The sequence below is a fragment of the Vulpes lagopus genome, chromosome 3 (assembly GCF_018345385.1).
Source record: "Vulpes lagopus strain Blue_001 chromosome 3, ASM1834538v1, whole genome shotgun sequence".
NCBI lineage: Eukaryota > Metazoa > Chordata > Mammalia > Carnivora > Canidae > Vulpes > Vulpes lagopus.
The window spans coordinates 85,502,034-85,522,385 of NC_054826.1; the positions used below are offsets into that span (position 1 = coordinate 85,502,034).

General features: G+C 43.2%; 1 protein-coding gene across 3 annotated transcripts in view; it reads left to right on the top strand.

Annotated features, from left to right (window-relative positions):
• Window positions 1-20,352, top strand: part of MTR (5-methyltetrahydrofolate-homocysteine methyltransferase) — a 106,330-nt gene that overhangs the window by 78,761 nt on the left and 7,217 nt on the right. For all 3 annotated transcript variants that reach the window (XM_041749065.1, XM_041749066.1, XM_041749067.1), the window contains 6 exons: window positions 400-520; window positions 7,069-7,150; window positions 11,710-11,808; window positions 12,833-12,908; window positions 15,367-15,522; window positions 16,961-17,157. In XM_041749065.1, the coding sequence (XP_041604999.1) occupies window positions 400-520; window positions 7,069-7,150; window positions 11,710-11,808; window positions 12,833-12,908; window positions 15,367-15,522; window positions 16,961-17,157 (731 nt within the window). The remainder of the gene's footprint in view (window positions 1-399; window positions 521-7,068; window positions 7,151-11,709; window positions 11,809-12,832; window positions 12,909-15,366; window positions 15,523-16,960; window positions 17,158-20,352) is intronic.

Below are 20,352 nucleotides of genomic sequence, written 5' to 3' on the forward strand. Positions count from 1 at the left end.
ACCATGAGACTCCTTGTAGCTCTGAAGGTGGGGAATGGGAACAGGCTTCTTTTTTATAGGGTCTTATTAGATTTTTCCCTGTGTGTCATTTTTATGTTTCTTCAGACACTGTAACGTGCAAATCTGGGAAATCATGAACAATGTATTTTATTTGCATGGCTTCCCCAGAGTGTGGCAAGTACATGATTGTAACGTTAAGTTACAAATCATGTTTACTACCAAAAGTAAACAAATAAATTGAAACTCCCCAGAAAAGATATCTTAGAATTGGAAATTGGGAATTCATCTGAGAATCTTAGGGTCTTCATTGCAAAGGTTTTAAAATGAGTCCTGCATATTTTTCTGCTTTTTCTCTCATCCTCCTTCTCACTGTCCTTTTTCTCTTTTTTGAAATAATAGATATAATTGGCCTATCAGGACTTATCACTCCTTCCCTGGATGAAATGATTTTTGTTGCCAAGGAAATGGAGAGACTGGCTATAAAGATTCCACTGCTGATTGGAGGAGCCACCACATCAAGGTAAGTCATGCTAACAAACTTTTTGCTTTCCTTTAAATTCATTTAAATGCCAGTGTTTAAAAACAGTGATAAAACCTGTTTTTTTTGTTTTTGTTTTTGTTTTTTTGTTTGTTTTTTATGCTTGGCACTATGGCTCCTTATATATAAGCGTATAAGCTTTCAGTCTTCACCTGGACAAGAGCCAGCGTGCCTCCCATTCGGTTCCTGAGATTTCTGAGAAACACTCCTCTTGAAATCAAACCAAGTGGGGAAGGTGTATTTTTTGACACAAATATGTTTCTGGAATGTTAGCCCATTCTCTGTCTGGAAGCAGGTGTCTGATTGACTAATTACAGGTTTCCTTGAAGAAACTCCAGCTTTGTAATAGTTCAGGCACAAGGCCAACCTAGCAAGAATGAACCAAAGGATGACCTTGGGGAGTTGGTTTTGAAAGGGGAACCTTTTGAGAAACTTTGGGGTAAGCAATTTCAAGAGGAGAAAGTTCTAAGTTGGTCACATGACCATTATTCAGTTTGATTTTTCCTGGGATTATAATTGTAATGATATTTGGTGAGAAATACGTGAATTATGAGTACTACTAGATTTTTTCTGACATGTCTTTTATCCCATATCACTTACTTTGGCAGAGGGAATAAGGCCAGGTGGAACACTGAACTCAATGATCCTACAAGAACACACTGTATTTTTTTTTTTGATACAAGAATACAATAGAAATCCAGTCAAAGATATTCCAAAGTTCCTTTCACACTAGTAACAACTGCACATTAAGCCATTCGTATTAATCAGGTTTTCCACAGAAACAGAATCAATAGGATGTGTGTATATATATTTATTTTATGTACATTATATATATATATCACCTTATGTTATATTATTACTATATGCTATGTATTATGTATACAGAGAGATTTATTTAAAGGAGTTGGCACATGCCATTTTAGGGTCTGATAAGACTAAAATCCGCAGGGAAGCTCAGCAGGCTGGAGACCAGGTAGGAGCTGACATTGCAGTTTTGATTCCGAAGGCTGTCTGGAGGCAGGATCCTTCCTAGGGCCCCTCAGGCTTTGCTCTGAAGGTCTTCAACTGATTTGACAAGGCCCACCTACGCTATGAAGAATAATCTGCTTCACTCAGAGTCTACTGATTTAAATTAAATGTTAATCACATCTAAAAAAATATCCTCACAGAAACATCTAGATTGATTTATGACCAAAAACTAGATCCCATGGTATGGCCAAATTGACACATGAAATTAACCATCATCCCATTTGTAATCTGAATGGATTATTTTCACAAGTAGTAGTAGTGTTATGTGTCATTTATTCACTAAATGAAAAGAAAGTATGCTTTTCATGCTTGAAGGACTCACTACTGTGGTGATTGTTGCTCACCTCAGAAAACTGAATTTGTTTTTCACCAAGGACTTATTCACTAGGACGTGGAGCAGATTATTTTCCAGGGACATGACCAAGGATTGATAACTGGTGTATAAGTGAGCAGGGTCTTGGGTAATTGAGATTTTAATGTGAATATTCATCAGCTTTGTAAAGATAATGATAATGAGAATTTACAGAAATTTACAGACTATTGTGAGGATGAAATACCTTTTAAGATCAAGGTTGTTAAAACAGAATAAACAGATGTGATGCTGGTTTCAGAATAAACCATTTTATAAGGGAGGGCCCTATACTGAGAAGTTCATTGTCAGAAAACCACATGCAAATTGGAACATCACAAGAGTCCTTCCTGTTATATCTCTTACCAAGTAAGAGCCACCAGATTAAAGAGGGTTTATTAAAAAAACATTCAGAAGCAACATAACTAACTTTCCAAGATATAGTATATGCAAAATTAGCCACAAATCCTCCTAGCAGTTACAATCTGATATATCAAGTTAGGATTAAGCAGTTCAGAAGTCACCCAACTGTGTCTCCATGCTGTTGGAAAACTTTTCTCAGGGTCTGGGAAATGGCGATGTGATCCTCCCCAAAGGTGGAAATCCGGGTCACAAGACCATGTGAAGTTCCATCAGCACTCCAGTTGCCTTAATTCCATAGGAGCTCTGCCTTTTCTCGTTCTGTTCTCTCTTCATGCCTATTTTAATTTTTGGGAAATTATTTGGAAAATAAAAGCCAGTCACAGTGCTTCCAGATATCCATTCCCTTCTCCATTGTGGGAGATTTCTGTGCAATCTCTGAGAACATCAGTGTAGAACTCCCTATTCTGACTCCATTTTAAAGTAGTGACGGTGGGTGAGGCCTCATTTAATCCTGCTTAATCAAGCCCTCTTGATTAGCTAAGCCCTTTTACTGAAATATAACAGTCATGCAGAAGAATACACAAATCAGAGATCTACAACTTGATAAAGTTTTACAAAAATGGATGCCCTCCATAAACACCTCTAGATAAAGAAATAGAACATTAATAGCACTCTGGGCACTTTGCTAGGTTCCTCCACCTAGTCATCCTTCACAACAACAAAACCACTGTTCTGTCTCCTATCACCATAGGTTGGTTTTGCCTGCATTTTAGCTTCATACAAATGGAATCCTGTTGTGTGTATTCTTCACATGTCCAGCTAATTTTGTGCACCATTATGCCTGTGAGGCCCAGACTGGTGGTTATAGTAGTTGTTTTTATACTGTGGTATATAGAATATTCTGTGGTATAGTATACTAAGCCTTTACTACCCATGCTACTGTTGGGGGACATTGGGTTTTTCCAGTTTGGGGCTTTTTCATAGAATGCTGCTGTGTTCTTATTCGTGCACTGAAGGAGACTTGCTGGGTCCTGTGGTACGATCATCAACATTAGATGTTGCAGGGTAGTTTTCCAAGGTGAGTGTATTAATTTACACTCCCACTAGCAATCATGAGAGTTCCAGTTATTCCACACCCTTTTCAATTTTATCCTAAATTTTAGTATGTACATAACAGTATCTTGGTATGGTTTTCATTTGGACTTCTCTGCTGACTAACAATGTTGAGTACCTTTTCATGCATATGTTGACCACTTGGATATGCTTTCTAGGTCTTTTTTTAATTGAGTATTCTGCCACTTTTTTCATGACTGATTTATTTATAAATGATCTATCTATGTACATATATAGATATATATCTTTATATTGGACGCAAGCCCTTTCATTAGAAATACATATTGCAAATAGATTCTTCCATCATGGCTTGCTTTTTGCTGTCTTAGTTGTATTTTTGGGTCACAAAGTTTTTAATTTTCATAAAGTCTGTTTTATCAGTCTCTTTATTTACAGTTAGTGCTTTTTGTATCTAAGAAAACCTTCTCACCCTGGGAGAGTCAGCTTTGCTGGAAGGCAATGAGAGTTCAGATGTCTTAGAAGCCCTCTGAGCTCTTATTCTTACCTGCTACAGACCTATTGGGAGTGTAGCCGTGTTCTGTTTTTTCCCTTTGCTAATTGTTCTTTGAGTAAATGGCGACTCAGGACTTCCAAGTTGTCATGAAAGAATACTGTTATTCCCTGGCTTTTCCAGATCTCAGTGGCCTGTGGTGACATGATAGAATTAGAACAGTACTCCCAGGATTCTTGCAATGAGCCTTATGGGTGACTGACAGATCCTGGGAGAAGCTGAAAGGGCTATATAGACTTGGCATCACGTGTTCCTGGAAATACGCCTGGAGTTCCCTTTTTAACTTGTAGCTCTGAGAGGATAGAAAATGAAATATTCTCATATCTCTAATGCTAGAGACAAGATGTGCTTGTATCACAAGCTAGAAATGACTTGAATGGAAATCTGGCCCTGTTAGCTGCACAACTTCTCAAAAGCACCATTCTAGCTCTCATTTTTTAAATGCTTTAAAGCCAATAACTGCTCAGTGTCTTTTTCAGTTATTCTTTTGTGAATAGTGGAGAATTCAAAAGGAAGTCACATTGCTCAAAGAGAGAGGAAATTTTCTGAGTTTTGGGTTTTTAATTGTTAGGGGTAAGATGCTGAATCACATTGTTTTCCTCCTTGCATTGGCTGCAGGGAAGCTTGGAGTTCAGGCCTGGGTGGAGGATTGCATGGACCTGACTTCTGCATCTGACCCCACTGCTGATTGCCTCCCATCTTTGTTTCCTCTGACTCTTCATTTCTCTCGTTAAATTCTGAGGATTTTTTTTTTTTTTTTTTTTTTTGGTCATGCTGTATTTATGTAAAACATTTGAATTCTGGAAGGATAAGACATGAAAAAAATGCTTGGATTACTTGTTCTTTTTCAGAGTTTTTAAAAAAGAGCTTCCAAAGTTAACACTGTCATGCCCATTTGGCAAGTATAGGTGAAGGGGCAACTCATTGAATCACCAATGTTGATGGGGGACTTAGCAGAGGTGGAGCTGACATTCACCCTCAGGGCCCGACATGTCTATAGGAGGGGAGGAGAGATTCCAGTGTTTTACGTCCTTTCAGACTTCTGAAAAAATTCTGCTTCCAGCTGGAGAAGGTTGCACAAATGGAAGTTTAGGAGAAAGTAGAATCAATGTCATGTCATTTTATAAGGAAACCAGAAGTACTCTTGATGGCTGGGCCAGTTCAGATCATGTCTGTGCTCATTTAGCTTTGTTTTGTTTTTTAGTTTTGCTTTGTTTTGTTTTGTTTTTTTGGTGCTAGAAGGCAGCACTTTGCTTTTATTTGTTGTTGTTGGTGGTATTGTTTTTAAATAGTGATCATCCATGAGACAATGGCCAGAATTTCACTGGGAATCATTGGATGCTTAATAAATATTAACTGTGTTGACTTTTAAGATTTAAAACTGTACTGGTTCCCTTTAAGGGAAATGTCCACTAAATCACATCAGGCTTACAGTTTCCTAGCAGAACTTCAAGCAGAAAATATATTGAGGTGTATTTGTATGTTCTAAGAGCTGACCAGCTGAAGGAGGAGGAAGAAAGCATAGTCTCACTTATGTTCTCTTGAGAAACTGGAAGCAGTTTCTGCTTTAAAACTATTCTTAGGGGATCCCTGGGTGGCTCAGTGGTTTAGCGCCTGCCTTTGGCCCAGGGTGCAATCCTGGAGTCCCGGGATCGGGTCCTGCATCGGGCTCCTGGCATGGAGCCTGCATCTCCCTCTGCCTGTGTCTCTGTCTCTATCTCTCTATGTCTATCATGAATAAATTTTTTTAAAATCTTAAAAAAAAACAACAACAACAACAAATTATTCCTCCTTTTTGAAAATCTCCACCTTGTAGAATACCGAAGGTATTTTCAAATCTTTGGGCCTGGAGCACACAGTGGTCACCAAACATTATCCTCAGGAGGCAGGAGAGTTCATGTGGCTGCTTCGGGGCCATGGTCTGACTCCTCCTGTTGCTTTGTACCCTAACCCCCAAGGCCAGAAGAGACTCTTGAACAGCAGACCTTAGGCCTGCACGTCTGTTGTAAAACTCAGTTCTTGTGACTTTGGGCTTTAGGGCCCTGCTTCCTAGCCATGTATGGAGTTACCTGTAGAAAGGGGGCAAGTGAAATGTCAGGGTCTTGTCTGTCTTATTATAACCAAATTTCTAGTCATCTCTGAGAAGCCTCTTAAGAACATGTTCACATATACTATTGTGCCTTTAATATTCTCTTGGTTTTTAAAAGTCACCTCAGTAATCCATGCTTATTAATAGAACATGTCAAACACTTCAGAGTAATGTAAAGTAAAATTTAGTCTCTCCCTTCCTGCCTTCAGTTCCACCTCCAAGTTCTGTTTAAGCAGCATTGACACCGGATGTGTATCTCTCTGTTTTTTTCTAAATATACAGAAACTTACATGTAAGGTTGGCAGGTCAGGGCAGGTTAAGGGTGGCAGTGTTTGTTTATTTAAAAAACAGAGTTGTATTAAACATACTGTTCCGTTACTTTGTTTTCCCCCCCACATAGTAGCATATCCTGGACATCTTTCCAAAGGAAAATGCATGTTAGATGAGGGGGAAAAATATGAAAGCATCTGATTCCAGGAAGAGTCCTGCCCCCTTAGGTTTGGGGCTGACCCCATGTTAGCATAAAATGTTGTTGTTGCTTTTGCCTCTGTGTTACTTCTGGGGCTGGAACTGGGAAGTGGTAGTGTCCCTCAGGAATGGGGAACAGCAGCTAGTGCATGCGTCCCTTGCCTGTTGTCTGGTTCCCCAGGGCCCTGGATGCTCTCCCAACTTATTTGGAGGAAGAAACTCAGCCTGACCTTTATGGCAGCAAAGTGCAATTGCCTGGGCTGGTTAGCGCCATCAGTTCAGATAGGCTACTAATGAGTATGAGGTCACAGTCTCGTTCCCGTTGGCAGAGAGCTGAGGACAAAATCTTCCGCATTTTGGTATAGACTTTTTTGTAGCCTGAGCCGACAAACCCATGTCTTCTCCCCTTGGCTTCCCCATCTTATGGTGGGGAGGAAGTCCCCTTGTTTTACAAGGGAAATGTGAAGTTTGGTATTTGTAACTACTTTAAAATCTTCCTCTGGAAAGCACTGTGTAGAAACATATTGTCTCTAATGGTTCCAAACAAGTGTTGTGTAGGAACTGTCAGCGCTGATGGATATGTTTTTCTTCCTGACCCCTCTTTTTAGAACCCATACAGCAGTGAAAATAGCTCCAAGATACAGCGCGCCTGTAATCCATGTCCTGGATGCATCCAAGAGTGTGGTGGTGGTAAGTGTGGGGCCTTATATTATTTCAGATATGTTGTAGAAGAGAAGATTCAGAGTTAAGGGTATTTCCCAAGATTATCTTTAATTTTTGTTCAAATCTACTAAAAAATGTGGAAGAAGAGCATGTGGCTTTGGATGGTGTCACTGCCCCCGTTGCTGGAACAGGGTGCCAGGCAAGAGTGCCCTGTGCTTTTGAAGACCACGTCCTGAGCCAGCACCAGAATGCTGGTCTGAGTAAGAGACATGGTACCAAGATGCATGACCTTGACACACCAACCTGGAGGGAGAAAGGTTCCAGCCATTTACATGCGTTTACAAATATGAATATATACTGTCTTAACTCTAAGCCAGAGCTAAAAAGAATGTGGAATTTTTAAAAAGTGACCTATTTCCAGATAGAAAGACATTTGACCGGGAACAGACTAGTTGACCCTACCCAACAAAAGAAAAACATTCTCTAGATGTCTAAAACGCAGAATACTAGATGCTTTTGCTCAGTGAATGTAGTATACAACTTACCTGAGTGTGTGTTTATATGCTTTTCTCCATCAGTAAAGCCTAATATCCTCTCTCATTGTTATGTTTCATTGTTTTCATCGTATAACAGGAAATAAAGTGGGAGAGAATCTGAGGGACCATGTGGTCCTATGGTTGCCCAGTTTGTTTTAGCCACAGAAACCTTGTCTTCCAGTACAGTACAGTATGAGTAAGAGCAGCCTCTTCTGTCCTTCATCCCACACCTAGTTCTCAAAAAAGCACAATTTAAAAACTGCTAATATAGCCCAGCCTTCGTATTCACAGGCCAGGAAAGTTGCCCAGGGGTCTGGTGATTTGTGAGGCTGCCAGGTGACATCACGCAGCCTGAACTCCGGTGACCACAGTTCCCATTTTCCAATGGCATCCTCCCAGATCTGTGAACTCATTTATATGGAAGTTGAACAATCATTGCTAACATTATTGGAAATTGGTAGTATGCCAGGCGTTGTGCTAAGTGCTTTACATGGATTTTTTTTTTTAATCCCCATGAAGCAAATACTTTAATTATTACTGTTTTAGAGATGAGGACACAGGAATGGAAAGGTTAGTACCTCTCTTGAGGCCACACATTCACCAAGTGGCAGGTGTGCGGTGTGAAAGCAAGTCTTACTCTATGCCACGTTAAACTTGCTTTCATTAATATTTAGTGATTTTCCTTTATTATAAAGAATATAATGAAATCAGACTGGAATCATAAAGTCGCAGTTTTTTATCTGCCATTGACGTAGACTGATGTATAAATTATGTTTCTACAATTTCAAAACAGTTTTTTTTATCTCATATTTAAATTGTGCTTCATATAAGGAGCTTGTATTGAGTTTATGGTTGAGTAACCAATGGGCCTCTTTTTAAGGCTTGTTGCTATTTTCGAATGCTAATGAATCACTGAACATTTCCCATTTGGAGACCAGGCCATTGGCCCTCATCGAGTATACACTGGTAGCGTTGCCCCCACGGGTAGGTGGAGGACTTTGGCTGGGAAGGAACTGGCCTCTGGATTCCATTTTGAGGGCACTCCTTCACTGTCATGCAGAGCTAAAGCAGTAAGGGCCCACCCGAAAGCCAGATGAGACATGGACACTTGTGCTCTTTCCAGTTGGTCTAGCTGGACAGCCAGCAGTGGTTGGCTCTTCTCATATACAAAGAAATGGCCACCTTCTGAAATGACTCAAATGTAAGTGCAATGATAAGTCATTTGGGTGATGGCTGATGACATTTTTCAGGAGTCAGTAGTATAATTCATTTAGTTTGATTGTTGCTTCAGAGTCTTAAATTTTTTCAAATTACTTATTTTTTTATTCATTTGAGGGAGAGAGTGCACACAAGCTGGGGGAGAGGCAGAGGGAGAGGTAGAAGCAGACTCCCCACTGAACAGGGAGCCCAATGTGGGGCTTCATCCTAGGACCCGGGATCATGACCTGAACTGAAGGCAGATGCTTAACCAACTGAGCCACTCAGGTGCCCTGGTTCAGAATTTTTTGATCCAACTCCAGTGGGTATGGCAAAGGCCCATGCTCTGAACCATTGGGTCAAGCATTTAAAAATTCCAAAATGTGGCAACTATATGACCGTTGGAGCTTTAGATCTCAGGATGCCCCAGCTTTCTTTCCTTTCTTTTTATTTATTTATTTTTAAAAAGATTTTATTTATTTATTCATAGAGAGAGAGAGAGGCAGAGACACAGGCAGAGAGAGAAGCAGGCTCCATGCAGGGAGCCCGACGTGGGACTCGATCCTGGGTCTCCAGGATCACACCTCGGGCTGCAGGCAGCGCTAAACCGCTGTGCCACCGGGACTGTCCTCTGTTCATTTTTTTAAAGATTTATTTATTTATTCATGAGAGACACAGAGAGAGGAGAGACAAGCAGAGCAAGAAGCAGGCTCCATGTGGGGAGCCTGATGTGGGACTCAATCACAATACCGGAGATCTTCGGCTCTGGGATCACAACCTGAGTCTAAGGCAGATGCTCAACCACTGAGCCACCCAGATGCCCCTTTCCTTTTTTTTTTAAGTAGAAACTGAGGTGCCAATATTTAGTTCTTTCTAAATTATAAAATATATTTTCACCTTATTCCCTCTCATTGTGCTGTCATTGTCACAAAGAATAAAAGAATAAAACACGTCTGAATGATTGACGTGAAAACCCACGATGAGCTCTGATTTTGTGGTGGAAACATCACGAAGATCAGCCCAGATAATAGGCCATGAGCTTGTTGTTTACATCAAGCAAGTTTTAATGGACAGGGATGGGCTGGTCACTGTGGCTCTGGCAGCTAGGGCCTCATGGGGTGTAGACAGTGCCACAGACCATGGTGTGCTCTGTCTACCCAATGGGAGCTGTGTCAAATACTGTTAAAAGTTCCTTGGATGTTTAGAAAAACAGGGCATTGCTTTCTCAGAGTCTAAAATCTAGCAGAATGTGGTATTTTAAACAATATTTTAAAACGCTGGTTCCATGTACTTTAGGGAGCTCAAGGGTCTGCATCCCCTCCCTGTCTTCATTTGGTTTCGCAGGCTTTCCTAAATGAGGACTCCATTGAGCTCATGTTGATGTAAGGCTGGGAAGTACTTTGTGGTGTGAATACCATTCAGGAGCCTTTTTTTAGGCTTGCCACGGTGGTCTTCTCTAAGTTCCTTCAAGTGATTTGACTTTATACGAACTCTTAGGGGATTGGATGGCTATTAGAGATACTTCGACATTCATGTAGAATTATGGATGTGTCAAGCCAGTGGGCACTTCAGCCATCGTCCAGTCTAACCTGGTCAGTTTCATATAATGATACTGAACTTCCGGACGCTTTTATTGGAAGATCCAGCTAGAGGCTGCAGAGATGGGGCATCTCAGTGCTTTGAACCGATGGTGATCAGCAACCATTTCTTCTTTCTTTAGAATTGTATTTTGCGCTTTGGTGATGGCTGTTCTTCCACTACCTTGATAATCCCACTCTTAAATGAGATTTAGCTGATCATCATTTTACAGTTTACTGAGTCACCTCACATTTCTCAGATGTTGGGTTTCCTTTCTTTTCTTAGCAGAAGCTCATAGTTGACCGTGAAGATTGTTGACCTCATTCCTTCAGCAGACATTTAGGAAGGAGGCACCTTGTATGAGCCAGACACAGAGCTAGAAACGGGGGGCACAAAGGTGGTTTAGGTATAGTCCTGCCCTCCAAGGGCTTGTCCTCTATAGAGACAAGTAGATACACAGATACTACAAGTTGTTGGGGAATGCAGTGATGGAGAGATGCACTGAGCATCTTTGAAACACAAGAGAGCAGTACCTAACTAGTGTGTTGTGTGGGTCCCCAGGACCACCCTCAGTTTCAGCGATTTGCCAGAAGAACTTACAGAACTCAGAAACATTGTTATACACACAATCATGCTGTCTTGCCATGAAAGGATACAGATTTAAAATCACCAAAGGCAGAAGATACAAAGGGTGGAATCCAAGAAAGACCAAGAACCAGCTTCCAGCTCTCCTGCCCTAGTGGAGTCCTATGGACAGTACATGATCCTTGCACTGTAGGACACCATGTACGGAGCATCACTGACTAGAGAAGCTCACCCAAGCCTTGGTATCCAGGCTTTTATAGGCAGGCAGTCCTGGAAGATGGAATGCTTTAAGCACCTGACTGGCCTTAGTTACTCTAGAGGTCAGATAGATATAACATAAGCCAAGTCCCCCCGCCAGGATCACATTGTTAGCATAAACTATCTGGGGTGGCCCAGGGCTCCAAGTAGACAAAGACTTTCTTATCAGGCAGGATGTTACAAGGGCTTAGAGCTTCTCTCACAGGAGCCATCCAGAGCCAGGCCTTTCTTGGGGTGTATGAGGGTTGGACATTGTTGGTCTACTGATGCACAGCCCAGTGGAAATACGTGGAGCTAGAGAAGAGAGAGTAGTGGTGTTAACTAGGGAAAGCTTCCAGAAGGAGGCATCACTAGAAATGACCAGGGTTGCTCATGTTTTGTTTGTCTCTTTTTACTCCTCTGTGGTTCTTGAACTTCATCTTGCATTTTCAGTGCTCGCAACTATTAGATGAGAATCTAAAGGATGAATATTTTGAGGAGATCATGGAAGAATATGAAGATATTAGACAGGACCATTACGAATCTCTCAAGGTAAGTGACAAAAACAGGTCCCTGCTAGTTTGGGCGTTAAAACAGTCCTGCATTTTTTAATGTGACTTTATTGTTTTAAGGAGGGCAAAGGTTTAGGATCATTTTAGAGAAGCCCTGTTTTCTAGTTCAAGTTGGAATTCTCTGGTGTCTAAGTTCCCAGTATTGTGGGGTGATACTAAAATTAATTCCATTTATTCTAAACATTTATGGGGTACACAGTAGGTGTTAGGTGCTGTGCCACATAGCAGAATTATGAGAACATGTAAAACATACCCAGCAGGAACACAGAAACTGAAATGGCATATGGGGACCACTGTCAGCCTGTCTCCCTACAGCGTAATGTAGACTGTGCAGAGCAGTATTTCAGGAACTGACCCTCTCTACAGAAGCTGCGGGGAATCCTTAGAGAGCAGGCTTAATTACTCCTGAGAAGTCCATTCTTCCCAGTCCATTTGCCTGTTGGACCTTGTCCGTGGTGGGGTACGGGGTACATTTTGGGGGTGGCTAGGTGCACAAAAGGAGACGACAAACATCATGAAGAGAACAGCTATTTATGAGGTGTTGACTAGTGCAAGATGCTATGCTTGGCTTTCTGGGTCTCCTGAGGTCCACCCATAGTTGACAGTTTCTTAGTTCTGCCTTCGGGTCCTTGGGCTGGTTGGCAGCAGGCCCGTTAACCCTGGCTTCAGGTGCTCCAAAAGCCCGGGCAGGACACTGCTCCCTTGCCAGGCTTTACCCACCTGGTGAAGGGTACAGGCCAGCCTTGTGTCTGTGTATCAATGCTTAATGGATATTTGCTGAATCTTCACTCTCTATTCTGGTGCTGATGTAAAGCCATATTGGGTGGAAAAGGAAGAGCTTTTGATGATATGAACTTAAATTAATTAAAGCATTTGTGGGTTGTTGTTTTTTTATTTTTATTTTTTTTTACAAAAGTCATATACTAGGTTTTTGGACATACTTTCATAGTAGCAGCTGAAAAGCTAAGAGTCTCTGACTAAAATAACTTTTCTTTTTCTCATAGGAGAGAAGATATTTAACCTTAAGTCAAGCTAGAAAAAATGGTTTCCATATTGACTGGCTGTCAGAGCCGCCTCCAGGTTGGTCTGGCTGTGGGTTAGAGAGAGAGGGCATATGTGATAATGTGAGCTGGAGAGGTGTTTGCATTGACTTGGCTACAGAATCACATAGGCAGCTAGAGACTCTTCATTGTGTCTAATAATAGTGATGCAGGACAGTGGTGACTGAAAATAAAAGTACATGGGTACCATTTATGGAGGACCAGATGGGTCCTGAGACTGACCACAGCAGTTCTGAGAGCTTGACATGGGTCTGTAGTGAATGTGCTATTAGCCCCACTCACATGTGAAGACTCTGAGTTTCAGGTAAGAGCTTGAAAGGTCACTGGGATCCTATCTCTGGTCTGACCTCTGATCCACATTCTGTCCTTTCTCTATGCGGGGCTTGAGTGGCCCCCCCGCAGCTTGACATGAGCCCTGGAGACCTGCCTGGGCAGTGCTGTCCCTGGGTGGCCTGGGTCACAGGGCAGGCGCAGGTGCAGACAGGGAGTGTCTGAGATTGAAGATGCCCTCACCCTGAACAGCCCTGGAGAACATTACCGCAAAGCAAAAGCTCCTGTTTCTTACTCACTCCCATTCTCTCTCAGAATGCTTCCCTCTATTCTATATTTTCCCTTTCTTATTTCCAGCCACCTCTCTTGCCTTACTGAGGTGTTCATGAGGGAGCCAAATACAGAAGATATTTTGACATGCTCAGAGAAGCATAAGGTACAAATGCAGGACTGCCACAGGGTGAACAGGGGTTGTAGTCACTGAATCTGTATTTCCAAGGTAATAGCTCAAATCTGCTCTCAGTGCTCGCAACATCTGTGTTCTGTACATGCTCAGCAGAGTTGAGGGCATTAGGTTAGAAATGTGGGAGAGCTTGGTTCTAATTTCAGGCCTACTGAGTTCAGTGTGGTTTAGTAGGAAACCCTACATCGGAAGTCCAGAGGTCCATGTTCTACTCCTGTCACTTAATGACCTTGAGTGTCTTATGTCCATGTTTGACGGTTCCTAATGTGTAAAAAAGAACTACCCTATGTAGGTTGTGAGGATAAAAGATGCTCAACTTTTGAAAAATGTAAGTCACTGTATAGTCCAACTATTATTTTCCCTTTACCTTTCACTATGAAATTAGAAAAATAGCACAAGGGAAAGTCCCATTTTAACTAAGTCGAACATCCAACACGCTTCAGCAGAGACAGTGTTCCAAAGGCTCATGGTGCAGGGCAGCAGTGTTGATACTGTTCAAATAGCCATCTGTCCCCAGTGTGAGGCCACTGCCTGAGGAGCAGTGAGGCCCCTGAGGTAGATGTTTCAGAGGATGACCTGTTCTTAGAGTAGTTGCAGGAAATCAGTAAAGGGAAGAAAAAGGGGCTCTTCTCTCAAAGTCCTTGGTGGTAGAATTCTAGAATAGCATCCTTCAGTGACGACAGTGGAGCATTTCTCCTGCCCTTCCAGGCAAGAGGAGCATTCATCCAGCAGAAATCGGTAGTTTTTTCTTGTCAAACAAATCAACACGATAGGATATTATGCAGAAGAGTTTGTTCTGCATAGTAAAAAGATGGCCAGCCACAAATGAGAAGTGCTACTATGAGCATGTGTGAAAGGATAGAGATTTCTAGGCAAAAGTTAAGAAGCAGCTCGTACTTTCCCTGTGTCTCCCTCTCACGTCTGCCTCTTACTATCTTGTGACACAAAAATACTCTCGAGACTCTGGTGTTATCCCAGAGCACCTGAGGTGAGTAGGAGAGTGTAAGTTCTCTGATCCTATTTACAGAACAGGGAACTGGGGACATGGGGTCCAGGAAGCTGGTGGCGTAGTCATCATCTTGGACTCCAGCCTGACCCCACTGTGAGCTTGGGAGGGGCGGGGTGAAGTAGTGCAGCTTGTGGTGTCACAGAGGGCCCCGGGGAACCATCTGTCTTCTGAATTCTTTGTCATTAATTCACTCCTGATCTATTTTAGATTCACAAAGGGGTGTAAACACAGTATATTAAACACCCATGTATACCCCTAGCCACCTGGGAAATAACCTGGTGCCCATTTTTAAAAAAAATACGAAGCAACACAAACATAGTGGAAGTTGCCTGAGTGCCTCTCCGTCCCATGCAGGATCCTGAATTTGATGCTTTGTTTCCCTGCATTTTCCTTATATTTGTGTTTTTCTGCAGCGGCATCTATGGTACTATTGTCTTCATTTGTGCAAGCGAAGAGGAACCCAAGTCTTTTCTCTTAGAAAAAGGGCTGAGGGAAGAATTTCCAAGGGGTGGTGTAGAGAAGTCAGCTTGCCTGGGAAGAGTGGTTTGATTTAAGATTTGCTAGAGGAATTATTCCTTCTCTGTGATAATTTAAAATTCTGCACTTTGTAGAACAAGTGGGAGGGAGTGTGTGGGAGCCCCAGAGCAGGGAAGAGCTGGCGGGAAGGCATCCGAGCAAGTGTGTACTAGGCCCCCCTACTAGCACTGGCAGCTACATCAGTACTTCTTTTTACAGTGAAGCCCACGTTCCTTGGGACTCGAGTCTTTGAAGACTACGACCTGCAAAAGCTGGTGGCCTACATTGACTGGAAACCCTTCTTTGATGTCTGGCAGCTCCGGGGCAAATACCCAAATCGAAGCTTTCCCAAGATATTTAAGGACAAAGCTGTAGGTTAGAACTAACCCTTCACTCAGCCCTTCCTTTCTGCTTGGCTATTCGAGACAGTGTTGGGACTTTGAAAATGAGGATGGGTGGTAAGCAAAGGGTTTGGATTCTGTAGGATGTACTGTATTGTTATCATCTCATGTGTAACTAGAGTATTGTTTACCTATTCAGCTCTTCAGTGGTTATAAGCTGCTAGATTGGTCCTTTATTTATGGGATAATTTGGTATTTTGTTTATTTCTTCTGCGATAAATGCAGATTGACCTCAGTCACAAGGCAGGCTCTGTGTTGGGCACCAGGGATTAACAGAAGGTAATGGTGTGACCCTGCCCTCTGGTGCATGGCTCCTGGCATGTACAGCTGCCAGCGATGGGCAGTTCCTGCGGAGCCCACCAAGCTCCTGCTGCAGGGCTGAGCCCAGGGCTTTTGTGGACAGGAGACATGAGGCCTCAGAATGGGAGGTCAAGAGAGGCTTCCTGAGGGAGGTGGTGTTTGAAGTGCTTTTTGAAGATTAAGTGGGAAGCACTGGGACTGGGGATATGAGATGTGAGATGGGATTGGAGAAAAGGGCATCCCGGGCAGAGGAGACAGGATGGGAAGGCACAGTCACCTGCGCCTATCTGGGGAAAGCCCAGGAGTCCACTGTGCCGAGAGCACTGGTTGGGGGAGGTGAGAAGCTAGAGTACTGAGCGAGCTGATAAACTGCAAGCCCCACCCCCAGAACCTACTCCCAGAGCCATGGGGTCACAGTGGGTTAGAAAAGAGCCAGAGAAGAGCAAGGTGGAGGGGTGGGCTGCTAGGAGCATGGGATTAGGGCTGAGAGGAGCCTGACACCCGCCATGCAGCGACAACCACCCAGATGCAACGCTGAAGCCACGTAATGGGAGCTGGGCCACACTTCCCTCCACCTGTTCCACAGCCCCCAAGGCCATGAGAGGGTAGTGGAGTGATGGGTGCACGAGCAAGGTTGGTGATGGGAGGATTGGCCAGCTTTGTTTCATTCTCTGACAGACTGTGTTGGAATCTCCAGGCTGGGCTCTCTGCCTTCTGTTAAACAGAGGCATTTAGGGGCGCTGCAGTCAGCCCAAACCCTTAATACTCAGTGCTCACAAGCACCAGTGACGTATTTGAGGGGAAAGAGGGGGACAGGAGAGGATGGCTGAGGAGGGGTAGTAGCTTCAGAAAGAAATGTTTCTTGCTGGCTATCATTGGTATTTTTAAAGATTTTATTTGTGAGAGAGAAAAAAAGAGGGAGGGAGCACAAGTGGGGGTAGAGGCAGAGGGAGAAGCAGGCTCCCTGCTGAGCAGGGGGCCCGATGCAAGACTCGATCCCAGGACCCTGGGACCATGACCTGATCTGAAGACACACACTTAACTCACTGAGTGACCCAGGCACTTCTATCATTGCCAGTTTTTAGTGAGTTCTTACCATGTTTTCCTAATAGGCGAAGAGGCCAGAAAAGTCTATGATGATGCCCAAAACATGCTGAAAGTGCTCATCAGTCAGAAGAAGCTGCAAGCTAGGGGTGTGGTAGGGTTTTGGCCAGCGCAGAGTGTGCAAGACGACATTCACCTGTATGCAGAGGATGCAGCGCCGCAGGCCGCAGAGCCCATAGCCACCTTCCATGGGCTAAGGCAGCAGGTATAGAGAGCCATGCTGACAGTGACTGTGCTACTGTGCTATATATATAGCACTGTGCTATATATATAATATATAATTCTTATATATAATTATATATATCATATATAATTCTTATATATAATTATATATATCATATATAATTCTTATATATAATTATATATATCATATATAATTATATATATCTTATATATATCTTATCTATAATATCTAATTATCTATAGATAATTATTATATATGTATGTATATATATAATATATATATGTAAATATATATATAGGAATTAAGTTAAGTCACAGCTATGTATAAATGCTAGGTCTGTCCCACCTCACACCAAATGACCACTCACAGGCCCAAGGCTGACACATTTGTGAGGACAACAGAGAGAAGAAGCTAGTCTGGGTTGAGAGGCTGGGCCCTGGGGCACCAGCAGGAGAGGGCTGTTTGATGGGTGTTGGACAGGTGAGTGGTAAATGGTGTTACTACATTGGTGGTCACACACAGATGGGCATTTCCTTGATGAAAAATAATGGGTTTGTGAATACACCTATTATTAAAATAGGCCAGTGGCTTCTTCTCTCAAGGGGAAGACAGGTGGGAATGCACCTTTCCTGAAAGTCTGAGGTGCCAGGTGCTTAGTTGGGTACTAGATGGATTGTCTTGCTGACTTTCCACACAGCCTTGTCGTAGGCAGTTTGTGTGTCCATTCTGCAGGGCAGGGGAACTGAAGGCTGATGGAGCTGGGGAGAGGCCATCCTGTCCACACCTGGTGGCTGTTCCTTCACCACCCAGGCTTCCCTCGGTGCGGTGAGAACAGGCACTTCACATGGCTGCCTGTCCTGTGGCCCTGCCTGGGAGAATGCAAAGAGCATGTGTGGGTCTCTATAGTGGTGATGAAAAATAGCTGTCCTCATCCAGAATTGGAGCCAGAACTCACCAGAGCCATTAACAAAGAGTTGTAGTAAATTCCCCTGCAAAATTCTGTGACTGATTTTGGTCATTCAAAAGCAATAGTGTTGGGACGCCTGGGAGGCTCAGTGGTTAAGCATCTACCTTCGGCTCAGGGTGTGATCCTGGAGTCCCAGGATTGAGTCCCCCATTGGGCTCCCCGCAGGGAGCCTGCTTCTCCCTCTGCCTGTGTTTCTACCTCTCTCTCTCTCTCTGTGTCTCTCATGAATAAATAAAATCTTTAAAAAAACACACACACACACACACACACAAAAAAACCAATAGTGTTGCTTTTAATCATGCCCAACAAGTAATTTGTAATGACACAGAGTTTAACTGTAACAGCATCTGAAGGGCTTCTTAACTTGGGGACATTCAATAATATCATCATAAGACCAGGAAGGACGGCTACATCACTCCATCTGCACCCAGGCTCCAACCCCACAGAACACAAGGCAACCAGCCCCAATGTTAACATTCCCTCCTCACTAGTGAGTTAGTGACTTTTATTTCTTTTTTTTTTTTTTAAATAGTAAATTTATTTTTTATTGGTGTTCAATTTGCCAACATACAGAATAACACCCAGTGCTCATCCCATCAAGTGCTCCCCTCAGTGCCCGTCACCCATTCACCCCCACCCCCCGCCCTCCTCCCCTTCCACCACCCCTAGTTCGTTTCCCAGAGTTAGGAGTCTTTATGTTCTGTCTCCCTTTCTGATATTTCCCACACATTTCTTCTCCTTTCCCTTATATTCCCTTTCACTATTTTTTATATTCCCCAAATGAATGAGACCATATAATGTTTGTCCTTCTCCGATTGACTTACTTCACTCAGCATAATACCCTCCAGTTCCATCCACGTTGAAGCAAATGGTGGGTATTTGTCGTTTCTAATGGCTGAGGAATATTCCATTATATACATAGACCACATCTTCTTTATCCATTCATCTTTCGATGGACACCGAGGCTCCTTCCACAGTTTGGCTATTGTGGACATTGCTGCTAGAAACATCGGGTGCAGGTATCCCGGCATATCATTGCATCTGTATGAGTTGGTGACTATTCTTCTGCAAGTGTAATTCAGGTGTCAGACTTCTGCCCTGGCCTCTTTCTTTCTTTCTTTTCTTTCTTGTCTTTCTTTTCTTTCTTTCCTTCCTTCCTTCCTTCCTTCCTTCCTTCCTTCCTTCCTTCTTTTTCTTTTTCTTTTTCTTTTTCTTTCTTTTTCTTTTTTTATTCATTTGATCATGAGAGACATAGAGGGGCAGAGAGAGAAGCAGGCTCCCTGTGGGGAGCCTGAAGCAGGACTTAATCCCAGGACCCCAGGATCATGATCTGAGCCGAAGAAGACAAGACACTCAACCACTGAGCTACCCAGGTGCCCCCCTGGCGTGGTTTTTACGTCCAATACCATTCATGACCAGGCAGGCTGTGGCCAGCTATGTTAGGACATCTAGTAGGATGATGTCTCTATGTGCATATATTGCACATTCAGGTAGCTCTTGCCGAGGAGGTGCTTTCTTCCAGTGCTCTGGAAGATTCCGCTGCAGCCTCTCATTGCTCTGGGAGTCTTCTGTCTCACTGTCGTGGCCATCTCTTTTGTGTGGGGCTCTGTGACCCATCTCTCCTTGTGGTGCTTGGTAGCTTTGTGTCTCCCTCTGGCTTTTGTCAGTGGAGGATGGTTGATGGACAGAGTACAGCTTGAAAGCCGCTCCTCCCCGCATAGCTGTCCCTGAGCTCTCTGACCTTTTTGGGGTCCGTTATCAAATACCTCCTGGCCACTTAACCACGTTTTGCCTGCTGTGGGTCAGGCTATGCTTGTTTCTAGAGTCAGCAAGTAGATAATAACTCCAAAGCCTCCAGGGTGTGGCACTCATCAATAAATTGATCAGTTCTGGGCCATACAGCAGTCAAGAGTGGGGGTTGTGGTGTCCGACCCCCAGACCTTCCACTGTCTGACTCTGAGCTTACAGATCGAGCGCTGTCTGTCTCAGGTTTTCCGTCTGTGAAATGGAGCTGATGGGATCACTTACATCACAGCATTGTTGACAGCATGAAATGAGCAAATTCATGTAAAGCCCCAAGAATAGTGCCTGACATATAGTAAGCCCTCAGTAAATAGTAGTCATTAGCTCTTTATCTGCTCAGCAAGTATTTGTCAGTGGTGAAATATGTATGTGACCTTATTTGTCAGTTTGGTGGCAGGAGAGAGTCTGTCACCAGCTGGGAGTGAGAAGCCGACAAGGACGGGCTC